The 14,184-nt window shown below is 39.1% G+C and overlaps 1 protein-coding gene across 6 annotated transcripts in view; it reads left to right on the top strand.

The window, feature by feature from the left end:
- Window positions 1-14,184, top strand: part of baiap2a (BAR/IMD domain containing adaptor protein 2a) — an 81,735-nt gene that overhangs the window by 5,762 nt on the left and 61,789 nt on the right. For all 6 annotated transcript variants that reach the window (XM_016252875.1, XM_016252879.1, XM_016252878.1 and 3 more), the window contains exon 2: window positions 3,991-4,077. In XM_016252875.1, coding sequence (XP_016108361.1) covers window positions 3,991-4,077 — 87 coding nt within the window. The remainder of the gene's footprint in view (window positions 1-3,990; window positions 4,078-14,184) is intronic.

Below are 14,184 nucleotides of genomic sequence, written 5' to 3'. Positions count from 1 at the left end.
TTTTATAACTTCTGTGGTTCAAGTAGATGGGTACACTATATTAACATTATGGTTCTCATAATGTTAATATAGTGTACGCATCTACTTGAACCACAGCTTCACTAAATAATGTAATGTTGACAAAAGTCAGAAGAAAATATATTTGTATAAAATATGTGCATATTACATGTGATGTGTCACACAGAACTTCTGGGAATGTCTTTGTACTTCACTGTAAATTATATGGCAAATTATAGTATTTACTTCCAAAAACCTTAAATTTGACAGTATCTTATAGTAAAATTACATATAATGTGACCACTTAAAGTCATTGTATATGGTAAGATAACTTAGTTAACTAATTAACAGGTTTCTACTGTAGCATTTTTAGTCTCTTTTTTTCTGTAAAGATTCCAACATTTTTTACAATGTACAAATCCCGTCAACTGAGCTTACCCTTATTGAATTCACAATATTCCTTTAGAGAGTCACAAAGGAAACTTTGGGGCTACCCATAAATCCCAGCGCCCAACCGACATGGGGATTTATGTAAAATCTGTGAGCCAGACTGCCCTTCAAACTCTTGAGCATTAAAGGCCGATTGGCTGAGGTGGTGAAAGACTCTTATCCTCAAAATGTGACCGACTGCACACAGGGGTCCATATGCTGCCTGACTGCTGTCCATAGGTAGCCAGATAGACTAGTAGCGCAAATTATACAGCAATGGGGTAGAGAAGAGCATGGGTTTTACCCAGACATGGCTGAAAGGACATAAAGGGAAGACACAGAGTTGAAAAATTTATTTCATAATTCACTACCCTGTACTGAGGGAAACTAATGTCTGGTGGGAGGTCCTAGGCCAGTAAGCCCACCAGAATAAATCGTAATCCTCTTTTGCTCTCAGGCCATGTCTTTACCACCCTACCTTGTGTTTTAGGAAATTAAATCACTCAGACACAAAGTCAGCAAATCTTTCTACCCCCATTTATTATTTCTGACTGGTATTGTTCTTGCTGATTTGTTTTAGAGCCTCAGGCACAGAAAGATGAATGAGTGCAGTAGGAGGAGTGTGTTGTGACATGGTTCTTCCTCAGTAAAATAGAGAATTTCAAAGCCAGGAGACTTACATATATGGATGAGAATTGTAAGGATTCCAGTTCCACTTAACAATCCATAAACAAGTTTTGAGGAAACGTATTCAAACTATGGAATACATCCATTCTGCTCCAAATACTGGAGCGTAGCTCAGCGTCTCTGGTCTTGGGAAACACAGTGCTGCCTACTGGGTCACCAACAAGTGCACACAAAAAAAGTGCCATTTTTAAGAACCACATGTGAAAGAGAGTTAATTTAAATACTAAATTACATAAATTAATGTTGACTTTTATGTCATGTAAACCTTTTCTACATTTTAGTTCAATCAACTTTTAAAATAAAGTTGACAAAATTAAAATTATTTTACAGTGTTAGCCTCTTCTTGATTCCTGTCAAATCAGTATATCAGCAAAAATATGAGTTCCTCTACTGGCCTATCCAAACTAGAAACATACTGTATAGGAAGAAAGAAGCAAAGAAACAAACAATGAAAAAAAGAAACAAATGCAGTGGGCCTTCTCTCTCTGTCTCTATATGAGTTCCCAGAGTTGATGGTACCATCTGTCAGGCACATTTTTGAATAATTTCCTTGTAAATAAGCCCTGAACACTATCCACATAGTGGCTCACCTAGTGCAACAGTCTGCTTTGCCTTACTAAACCGGAGCCACAGTTGGTCTGCTTGATGAATTGTTTGCTCAACCGATTTTTTTGTGGCCTTTCTGCCCCTGCCAGAAGCACAGGGTGGTTTTCCACAGGCTCTCAGTAGATTCAGATGAAGGTCCCGATTGATTTCTAAATGAGTTCCTTAAAGAATAGCTGACTGGTATCCATTTTCTCCATGCCTGTTTTCTACGCTCACGCTCTGAAGGAGGTGAAGAGGCATTATTTCAGCCATGGTGCAGTGTGGGGCACGCTTACTGTACATTGCATAACAGTACCTGAGCTGCTCTTGGAAGTTTTGGGGGAAGACCAGTGTCTTTGCTTACAGTTATAGTTTGTGGCATTGGCTGTGTAATTCCTCAGTATTGTGTTCATAGGCCAAGAGTGACAGTCATGAAGCGAGTCCGAGCAGCTGATTCCAGTAAACATCTGTGAGGCAGGAGATACGGGTGAGCCCTGTATGAGCGGGCCACCTTTACCTCTTTACTGCTCTACTTATTAATGAGTGCCACCAGTCCTACGGAAATCACCAGCATATGCTGTTTGGCTGTTCCAAATCTCACACTTTCACTCAGTTGCTTATCTGATTCCCTTGGATGCACTATAAATGGAATAGGGAGCTATTTTGACACACTTTCTACACTGGACACACGGCTACAACTGAATTGCTTCATTATGATTAATGTAGCTGTCTGCATTGCAAGCACCTGTTTCATTTAATAACTTCAGTAAGCAGATGCCCTATTTCTTTTTTTATTTCATTTTATTCCATTTTATTTTGATGTCCAACATATATACATAGAATACAGCGATTTTTTTTTTTCTTTTTAAAGGGCACCTATTATGCCACTTTTTACAAGATGTAATATTATTCTTATGGCTCTCCTGGATGTGCCTGTGAAGTTTCAGCTCAAAATACCATACAGATCGTTTATTATAACGTGTTGAAAAGTGTCATTTTTAGGGTGGGTCTAAAAAGTGCTGTTTCAGGGGTGTGTTCCCTTACATTAAAATGAGCTGCAACTTCCCACCGGACTCCAGAAGGGGGCGGAGCCTAGACGTCTCTGCTTTGCGTATGGCAATAAACCGAGAGGAGAAACAACATGAGCGCGAGTGAGAGGACCGGTATTCAGCCGTACATGTACGAACCGGACAGCAGAAGAAACAATAATGCGAATGAACCAGAATGTCTCCGAATGGTAGTTTGAATCATTTATTTACTTGTATAGTTTTTCACAGCCGCTTTGTAACGATGGACGCGATGCAGCCGATCGCACGCAGACAAAATGGCGGACATGGCACAACACACCGAGAGCTGAGGATATGGTAATATGTGCCTGTCAGTCTATAGCGGTGGGCGGGGCTACAGGATCCAAACCGCTCGTTTTATGAGCCTGGTTTGGTTTTATGAAGATTTAAAAAAAAAAATACTAGATGGATTTTTATCATTCTAAGATGGCTGTGTACACACAATCCCAACACACATTTCTGTCCAAACACCTTGTAAAAGTGGATTTTGCATAATAGGTGCCCTTTAAAAGAAATTGATACCTTTATTCAGCAAAGACACATTAAAAGTATTAAATGACATTTATAGTGTTAGAAAAACATTTTCAACAGCAAATCAGCATATTACAATGATTTCTGAAAGATCATATGACACTGAAGTCTGGGGTAATGATGCTGAAAATTCAACTTTAGCATTTCAGGGATAAATTATATTTTGAAATATATTAAAACCGAAAACTGTTATTTTAAATTGTAGTAATATTCCACAATATTGCTGTTTTTGCTGTATTTTTAGATTTTGTAAATCTTGCTGACCCCAAAGAGTAGTAAGATAGATAGATATAGTTTTGGAGATAATGATATTCTGTTTATTCTTTTTCACTGAAGTTGACATTTTAAAACCGTAATCAGGCATGGGATTGGAAAACAGTGTGTTTGTGTGAGGGAGACAGATGGGCTGGTCTGGTAAAGAAAAAAGGGCCAAATTTCCATAGTCACAGGAGGGCTATCTTTACTCCTTCTAAATGTGTTTCCTCTAAAACTGATTGTGTTTCCTGTTGTGCGACAGACTCATCCACTCCTATAGCTTTTTTTGCTGCTCATTACTCAGCTGGACTGACACCGACTTGCGCAGCCGAGAGCCGTCCCATCCTCGTGATGGGCCCTTTGATCATGGAATATACTGCTGTAATGAGAGATGAGAATGTTTGTGACACATTTTTCCACTTGCCTCCATCTTTTGCAGGTGTGACGTTTGCAGCAAAGGGCTATTTTGATGCTCTGGTGAGAATGGGAGAGCTGGCCAGTGAAAGCCAAGGATCTAAAGACTTGGGTGAGTCTCGCACTCCTGTTTTAGCTTCAAGGGAACAGGCAAACTGTGTGGCTTGATCCGACATGACACCACAAAACACGCACTAATGGAACCACATGCTCAGCAAAGTGGCGATGTTGCTTTCATTAGGCTCGACTGTCAGAATCTGTAGCTGAAAAGCTTTTTATATTGAACCTTTTTAAGTCGGAAGCATTTCAGACGTAGTTTATGTACTGGCGTAAATTATTCCTTGTTTCACTTGCTCAGTTTCTCCAGTTTGCGTGGAAAATTAAGTCAAAGGGCTGACGGCAGTGGATGGGAATTCATCTGCCGTGCTGCAGGGAAACTCACCAATGCATCATTTATGATCGGTTTAAAAAGCAGATCTAGTTCGAGGGCTATAACATCTTGAAATAGCATTTCACTTTCTGCTACAGGGCGGCTGTCAGAATTGTTGGTCGATTCTTTGTTCTGTCAAGGATGTGAGAGTGGGTGTATGCTTGACCCTCAAAATGCTTGTTGCTTATGGAGATTGCTAGTGGTACGGCAGTGAAATCTACTTTGTATTCGTGATACGATCTCCATCGTCTATTGAACTTTCAAGCCCTTTTGGGCATGTACTATCAGGAGCCCTGAGTGAATTTAGACCCTAGTTGACTTTTGTTTGAGATAGTTGTTGATTTTCAGACAGACTGTCAGTCTACTAGTGGGGGAAGTCGTGGCCTAATGGTTAGAGAGTCGGACTCGTAACCCAAAGGTCGAGTTTCGTACCGGCAGGGATTGTAGGTGGGGGGAGTGAATGTACAGCTCTCTCTCCCACCTTCAATACCACGACTGAGGTGCCCTTGAGCAAGGCACCGAACCCCCAACTGCTCCCCGGGTGCCGCAGCAAAAAAATGGCTGCCCATTGCTCCGGGTGTGTGTGTTCACTGCTGTGTGTGTGCACTTTGGGTGGGATAAATTTAGAGCACTAATTCCGAGTTTGGGTCACCATACTTGGCCACATGTCACATCACTCACTCACTCACCAATACAGACGGTATATTAGTAGTGGGTATTTTTCAGTGACTCTTTCTGAAGGTTACATTGTTACTCCAGTATATGGTGACAAGTGGCTTTTTTTTTGACAACAAGCATAATATTATGAATGAGTCATTTAATTATTCACTCAACCAATTGGGATAGTAAAGTGTTCATCGGAAGTGCACATCAGAATATTGCCAAATCTAGTATGTTACCCTGGTACTTTTTGCCTACTATGTTCTAAATACTATGAATTCGGACATAATACTCTTTTCACACTGCTTTGCGTCACTATATAGTAGAGAAGTTTGCAGCCACAGTCTTTATGAATGAGACATTAAAACATTCACTCAACTGATTCATTCAAACATGCTGATTCATTCAGTATGAATAATAACTTAACAGGTGACTGTCTTTATGAGAGATAAACTCCCCCCGCATGTATAACGCAATCGACAGTGTACTTCACCTCTCATTTGAACTCGCAAAAGGTATTAGCACTTGAATCCCACTCTCTCTTCTCTGACTGAGAATGAATCACAGAGTGAGTCTCAGCCTCAGTCACCGACCCCCTGGACATACAACACAATGTGGCCCTCTCGAGTTACACTTCATATGCACACAACAAATCATCTGTGATGTGTGAAAGACACTTCTATACAAAAATTCACTATGGTAACCATTCATTTTCAGCAAATTACCATAACAGATTTTCATTTTTGGGTGAACTATGCTTTTAACTGAAATTCAAACATTCATTGTTTAACTGAAAGATAAGTTAAGATGGTGTGTGTTACAAAACTAAAAACGTATTTGACTGATGGCTGTTTTGCACTGTCATTTTCAAATGCAGTTACATGTAGATAATGGACAGGTGTGGTTTGTGAGAACCTGTGCCATTGTTCATCAGCAATGTCACAATGAGTCATTCTGCTTTGATTAAGAGACGAGTGTGTGCGTGTGTGCGTGTGTGCGTGTGTGCGTGCGTACGTGCGTGCGTGTGTGCGTGTGTGCGTGCGTGCGTGCGTGCGTGTGTGTGCATTCATGATAATGGACAGGTGTGGTTTGTGAGAACCTGTGCCATTGTTCATCAGCAATGTCACAATGAGTCATTCTGCTTTGATTAAGAGACGAGTGTGTGCGTGTGTGTGTGTGTGTGTGTGTGTGTGTGTGTGTGTGTGTGTGCATTCATTACTCGAGCAAAAGTGCCTGCATTAAAGCAGGAGTGCTCAATCCTGGAGATCTACAGCTGCTGCTCTCAGTCCGCTAACACACCTGACTATAATTTTCTAGTGAACCCAAAAACCTCGATGAGCCGTTTCAGGTGTGTGATTAGAGTAGCAGCTGAACTCTGCAGGAAGGTTATATCCAGGAGTAATGTTAAGCTATGGACACACTAGGCTTCCAAGACCAAAATGACTTTGGACCCCGCAACAAATATGGGCAACAGGATGTGATGTCATGCTCTAGAGCAGTGATGGGCAAACTTGGCCCTTCCAGGCCACTTTCCTGCAGAGATTTGATCCAACCCTGATATGACTCACCTGCCTGTAGCCTTCTAGAAGTCTTGAAGACAATGGCTGTGGCCGAAATTGCCCCCTATACCCTTAAATAGGGCACTATTTGAGGGAACAGCCATTTTTAGTGGTGTCCGAAACCATAGTGGACATTCTCGAGTGCACTCATTCAATCCCACAATGCACTGCAAAAACGAGTTTACAACTGGTGCACGCTCAACGGCAAGAGAATGCCCAAAATGCACCGTGAGAGTCCAGCGCTGAATGAATTCCCGCATCTCACTTGCAGCTGAATAATCAATCTGTTCATTTTACAAAGCGCTCATCCATGGCGTACAGCATAATGTACAACACAGGTATAAATTAATTGTAAATTGATTATTAAATTGTTTGATTAGGCGTCAAATCTTCATTAACCAACAGCAGCTTTTAATTTGGGTGGAGAGCGGAGTATTTGGCTGTGTCCGAAATCGGCCCCTATACCCTTAAATAGGGCACTATTTGAGGGAACAGCCATTTTTAGTGGTGTCCGAAACCATAGTGGACATTCTCGAGTGCACTCATTCAATCCCACAATGCACTGCAAAAACGAGTTTACAACTGGTGCACGCTCAACGGCAAGAGAATGCCCATAATGCACTGTGAGAGTCCAGCGCTGAATGAATTCCCACATCTCACTTGCAGCTGAATAATCAATCTGTTCATTTTTACAAAGCGCTCATCCATGGCGTACAGCATAATGTACAACACAGGTATAAATTAATTGTAAATTGATTATTAAATTGTTTGATTAGGGTTTATACATAATTTCCGTGACAGAGTTCAAGATAAATCCTTTAATCTTACTACTGGAGCTGCTAGTTTGCTAGTTTCAAGTGATTAATAAGCAGCAAGCACAATCTATGCAAAATTGGCATTACTTCCGGTGCACTCAGTGTCCGAATTCACTACTCGTTTTCATTCACTCCTTCTAGTGAACTGAATTAGTGACCTAATGTAGGGAATAGTGAATGAGGGTATAGGGGGCGATTTCGGACACAGCCAAAGATTAGCTGGTTCAGGTGTGTTTGATTAGGGTTGGAGCTAACCTCTGAAGGAAAGTGGCCTGGAAGGGCCAAGTTTGCCCACCCCTGCTCTAGAGCTTCTGACTAACAGTGTTGTTATTGTTAACTAAATCAAAAACTATAAAAAATTGTTTTCGTTAATTGAAATAATACTAAAATAAGTATTGCGTGACCAGCTTAAAGAACTTTTTAAAAATTAGAAACGTTGCTTTGGCAAATAACTGAAATAAACTAAATTGAAATACTAAAATTACTACACTTAAAACTGTAAAGATAGAAAATGTTTAAAGCACATAACAAAATTACTAAAACTTATACTAAAATTAAAATAAAGTGAAAATATAAAAATAAAAGCTTATTCAAAATAATAAATATTATTAGAAAAATTTCACTATTATCTAAACCAATTTATTATATCACCGCAAAAATAATATTCTACTAAAATATTAAATTTTAAAAAATTCAGTTACATTTTTTAATTAATTGATAAAATACTAAATGTAAAATGTTAAAACATTATTTTTAAATATTAACACATTTTATTAAAATGTTAGCCTTAATTTAGCCTTCAAAATATTTCTCAAGTTAACAAATAATTATTTATATACAGTTAATGGCAGTATCAAGTATTCAAGTAAACCACTGTGAAACAGAAATAAATACTAAGTAATGTAATACACTTAATTGGTTTTCACTGCATGATTATTAGATCTAAAACTAATAATGTGGTTTTGATGGTGCCAGTTTGACTGAGAAGCAGATCTTTAATTAAACTGAGCTGTAAATGAGTTTTTTGTTTTTCTTTAGGCCTAACTTTGTGTATATCTTGGCTTGTTAATAGTAGCTTATTAACTAAAGTTATCCAGCCACAAGCAGCGAGTCATTTTCTTAATATTTATTGTTTGATTTAACATTAATGGCACATTAAACAGTGGTAAGTGTGTTTTATTCTGCGCATTTACACTGCAAAACCTACAGATATCCAATTGAGATTATACATTTTACTACCAATACTGCAGGAACACTGCTATCGTTCCTATTTTGGATACTTTTTTTTTTTCTTTAATTCAGCATCAACTTGGTACCAAAGCACTACTTCTTTTGACATCCCTAATGCAAACCAATGATATTTATATACTTTATTTTGAGCCAAGAGGTCAATCTGTGACATTTAGTTCGGCATTGTTGGTGGCTTCAAACGCAGCTCATCCAGCCAGAAATTAGAGTGGGAACAATTATTTTTTTTGCCTCATGGCTCACACCCAAACTTCATTTGAGTTTTCCTGTTGAGTCTCTCCCAGAGGGATCGCTCAAGGTTATATCCTCTCCCGTGTCAACAACAGGACTCCACCTGCTCGTGAGAACAGGCCCAACTCAAACACACATACCGCCGAGATGTGCTCAGTCAGACAGAGCTTCACGTCATACTTTCTGAAATGATAAACTGGCCATTATAAGTGCAGATACGCTGCAGCACCGCTGCGACCGCCGACCACCGCCCCAGCGATAATGACGGGGTTTCTTTACTCTGCCGAACGCTGAGCTGAAATGGAAGATGTGTCATTTAGTGACAAACGGCTTCATCTCTGTTTTGGATAGGAGATGTCCTGCGCCGTGAGGTGGAACTAAATTCTTGTGGGCAATTTGCAGTCCTGTGTGTCTGTCTTTCTCAGTGAGAGAGCCATGGGGGTTCGCTTTGAGACCGACTAAATGGTTTCCGCCTACACGCACTCCTGCTTTTCTCTCTCTCACTTCGTTCCTTGCTGTTTTTCTGATATTTCTCGCATTAAAAACCCCTCATTCTCTCACATACACACACTTGCATAAACATAGTCATGCACTCATAGTTGAGCCTGGGAAAATATCCTGCCTTCGTATATGGTGTCCTTGGATGCACAAAGCGCTTGCAGTGGAGAGCGCTCATTCTCATCTGAAAGTGGGGCGTGAGGGAGTGCGTACTCACTCACACTCACACACACACACACACACACACACACTCTCTCTATTCCTCCCCCTCTCGCACACACTCCCACGCTCACTGGTTTGTTTAGGATAATGATGCCCCTGTCACCACCTCCCACTCATATCCTCCCACCACATCTCTTTCTCTGTGTTTTACTGCCTTCATTACTTCACTGTTATAATCTCAGCCTTACACAAGCAGACAGTGGTTGGACTGCACGCAGACGACACATCACAACACGGCGCACGCTTACCAAGGTTACGTCGTGTTTTCTCACCACTGTTTTGGTACCTCGTCACGTTTTAAAGGAATGTTATGGTGTTGCGATAAAGGAATAGTTCACCCAAAAATGAAAATGTACCCAACCTCAGGTCATCTAAGATGTAGATGAGTTTGTTTCTTCATCAGGAGAGATTTGGATGAATTTAGCATTACATCACTTGCTCACCAATGGATTCTCTGCAGTGAATGGGTGCCGTCAGAATGAGAGTCCAAACAGCTGATTAAAACCTCACAATAATCCACAAGTAATCCACACGACTCCAGTCCATCAATTAATGCCTTGTGAATTGAACAGCTGCGTGTTTGTAACGAACAAATCCATCATTTAAGATGTTTTTTAACTTCTATTGTTTCTGTTGAGTCTTCTATCTATAATATTGCTTTCGTCAGTGAAAAAGTCTTGTCTGAATCAGGGCAGAACAGTCCAAAAGAACAGTCCAAAACGGTATTAAACAAATGTGTCGGTGGATTTTGATGTGAGAGGACAACAGGTGGATGGACTTTTTCACAGGAGGAAGTGTTATGAATTATAGGCTTGTATTTTGGTCAGAAGTGATAGTTTAATGTTAAAACACCTTAACAATGGATTTGTTTACCTTACAAACACAGCTTTTCACTTCACAAGATGATAATTGATGGACTGGAGTCGTGTGGATTACTTGTGAATTATTGTGATGTTTTGATAAGCTTTCATTCTGACGGCACCCATTCACTGCAGAGGATGCATTGGTGGGCAAGTGATGTAAAGTTCTCTAAATCTGTTTCAACAAACCTATCTACATCTTGGATGGCCTGAGGGTGAGTAAATTGTCATAAAATTTTCTTTTTTTGGGTGAACTACTCCTTTAAGCTCTGTTAAAGCATTTACACAAATTATTCAATAAAGTACAATATGGTAGTGTTCATTCTGTGTGTATTGTAATGTATACTGTCTAGACCTGTGTACCTCCTTTCAGAATGAGAGTCCAAACAGCTGATTAAAACCTCACAATAATCCACAAGTAATCCACACGACTCCAGTCCATCAATTAATGCCTTGTGAATTGAACAGCTGCGTGTTTGTAACGAACAAATCCATCATTTAAGATGTTTTTTAACTTCTATTGTTTCTGTTGAGTCTTCTATCTATAATATTGCTTTCGTCAGTGAAAAAGTCTTGTCTGAATCAGGGCAGAACAGTCCAAAAGAACAGTCCAAAACGGTATTAAACAAATGTGTCGGTGGATTTTGATGTGAGAGGACAACAGGTGGATGGACTTTTTCACAGGAGGAAGTGTTATGAATTATAGGCTTGTATTTTGGTCAGAAGTGATAGTTTAATGTTAAAACACCTTAACAATGGATTTGTTTACCTTACAAACACAGCTTTTCACTTCACAAGATGATAATTGATGGACTGGAGTCGTGTGGATTACTTGTGAATTATTGTGATGTTTTGATAAGCTTTCATTCTGACGGCACCCATTCACTGCAGAGGATGCATTGGTGGGCAAGTGATGTAAAGTTCTCTAAATCTGTTTCAACAAACCTATCTACATCTTGGATGGCCTGAGGGTGAGTAAATTGTCATAAAATTTTCTTTTTTTGGGTGAACTACTCCTTTAAGCTCTGTTAAAGCATTTACACAAATTATTCAATAAAGTACAATATGGTAGTGTTCATTCTGTGTGTATTGTAATGTATACTGTCTAGACCTGTGTACCTCCTTTGTGGAAGTTACTTGTGGAAGTGTCTTACTGTAAAAACTGAGGGATGAGGTAACATTTTTTTCTTTGATCTAACAATTTATTGCACAGATATTGTTGACAGAGCTACATGTTTATTGAACCCAGAATGTTCCCAGAAATGAGTTTAATATGTGTCTTATTGGATTTTATTATGGATCTTTGCTGTGGACTGTACTGTCACTTCAATAAGTCTAGCAAAGGGGGAAAAGTGTATAAAATATTGCAAATCAAGCAGCATCCTTCACTGATTTAGTAAAGTTGCTTGTGAAACAGTTACCATGAGAACAAAGCTTGCTGAAATTTGCCTCTTGCTCTTTTATTCAGATCTGGATGTTGTTTTGATGTTAGGCTTCCGTTTGATGTGATAAATGAAATAATTATCATTAGTGTCTATTCTTTTTAAATATTCCGTTTCCGGATAAATTATAACTGACTGATTTAATCAAATTTGTATTACGTTCTTGCACCGTGTCTGCACAAGAGCCTGAATGCGTCACGTCACAGCGTGCCATGACAGCTTGAGGTCGTCCATACTGGAGGTCGTCTCTGAATATTTACTTCCATAAAGCTTCCAGCTGTGCACCTCAGGACTACCTCTGGATCCTACCTTATTTTCAGTTGAAATCCAGTGGTATTAAAAGTACATTTGCATAAACCGTTGAAGAGTAGTGAAATAATTTAACACCCATTCTTAGTTTTTGATAATTTAGTATTTATATGAATGAGTGGTTTATCGTAAGCATGAATAAAAATAGTCTATAATACAACAGATTAAATACAAAACAGCAATAATACACACAATGGCCTGAAGAAAATGTGTGTTCATTCAGAGAAAAGGTTTTCCTATGAATTAATTAGTAGAAAAGTCCATTTCTCCTGTGCATTTGTGTCCCTTTGTTTCTGGAGAAAGCAGAATGAGAGCCGGCTCGCATTCCACAAGGTTGTAAATGTATCGGGTTACCATGAAACCAGGGTCTTGTTCGGCGTCCTGGGGTGTTACAAAGTATTTGTGAAATCTAGCTAACAAAATATATATTGTGTGTTGGAGTGGTCCAGACGCTACAGTTTCGAAACCAAACATGAGTTATATTAGTAAGCCAGATACATCTCAAACTTGCTTTGAAGTGGTCAGATGTAGCTAAAATAATGATAAAACCAGGAGCCATTACCATCCTGTTGATTCATCAATGGACTGAACAAACACAAACCTTTTAGCCAATCAGACTGTCAAACACCATAATTAATATTCATGAGCTACTGTAAACTCAACCCTACTCTTGTGCCTGACAGAAAGAAACTTCCTGAGGAGACATGACTAAGAGAAGAAGAATAGCCTTTAACAATGCTGATCAAACTTTTTAAAAACGTAACTTTTAAGTAAAGCGACTGACATTTGTGGAAAGTTTCATTTTTAAGCTTTTGAATGGTTTCTCATATGAGTGTTTCTATGGCAACTAGATATTTAAAACAGTGAAGAACTAGAGCCAGAATGGAAGTCCCACCTTTCATATAAAAAAGCCTTATTAATAAAGGCACTGCCTTGTCTTATTGCTGTCAAAGGTTTTAGCCGTAATTTCATTTAAAGAAGCTACAATTATTATAACATTTTTATTGATGATTTTGACTAGATAGAAAATAGCTGCTAGTGGCATTGCAGTGTCAAGATGGCTGGCCGAGTGAACTTGCCTCAGAGGGATTTTGATCATAAATGTGAAAAGAGGATGCTGAGATGTATTTTTCAGATCGTTTCTGTGCCCATTCCTGTAATGGGGGAAAAATGGTTACATAATTTCATCAGCATTTACGCCCCTCTGAGTGACAAATGATGTGATGATATGCCGTTTTAATTTCCTGTCAGGTCTGAAGCACTTCCTCCAGTGGTTTAGGTCGAGTGGCCAGTGGATTAGTTCAGAGATATTGATGCAGAAAAATCCCAATGATACATTTTGCTCCCCAGAGATCCACGAATGTTGCTTGCGATTACCTCCGATTGAGAAGACAGAGAATGAATTGTATAGTGGTTGCTAAGGCTAGCATCTGTGAGCTCAGAACACCTTGGTAACCACATAGCAACGCCCTGTCAACCATCCGCCACCAAAGTCCCTTTCAAGACAAGTCGGTTCACCAAGTATATCTTGGGAGCAATCTCAGGTTGCTATTTTCAGTCATGCAAATAAAGCTTCTAATTTAATAAGGAAATATGGGGGGGGGGGCATACTTGACAGACTCACTTTTCTGTAACATATTTAAATCAGGAAAATCTGAAATGGATTAATATGGATCTGATATGATGAATGGTATCATAAATGTTGTTTCTTACCATCCAATAATGCAAAAAAAGTATTTCAGGTTGATCACATGCAGGTTTCATGTAACAACCAGGCAATTACTGTGATTTCCACAGTTATGAATGAGAATCTAGAATATTTTATTTATTATTATTATTATAAAAAAAAAAGTATATACATTTATAACACTATGCTTTGTGTTTCATTACCTTAGCATTGAATTTCAGAAAACTAGTTAATGTTCCAGCATGAGTGTTTCTAAAA

This window comes from Sinocyclocheilus grahami, unplaced genomic scaffold, assembly GCF_001515645.1.
Source record: "Sinocyclocheilus grahami isolate Dianchi unplaced genomic scaffold, SAMN03320097.WGS_v1.1 scaffold1136.1, whole genome shotgun sequence".
NCBI lineage: Eukaryota > Metazoa > Chordata > Actinopteri > Cypriniformes > Cyprinidae > Sinocyclocheilus > Sinocyclocheilus grahami.
The sequence above is the reverse complement of the archived record's forward strand: the minus strand, read 5'-3'. Positions and strand labels throughout refer to the sequence as shown.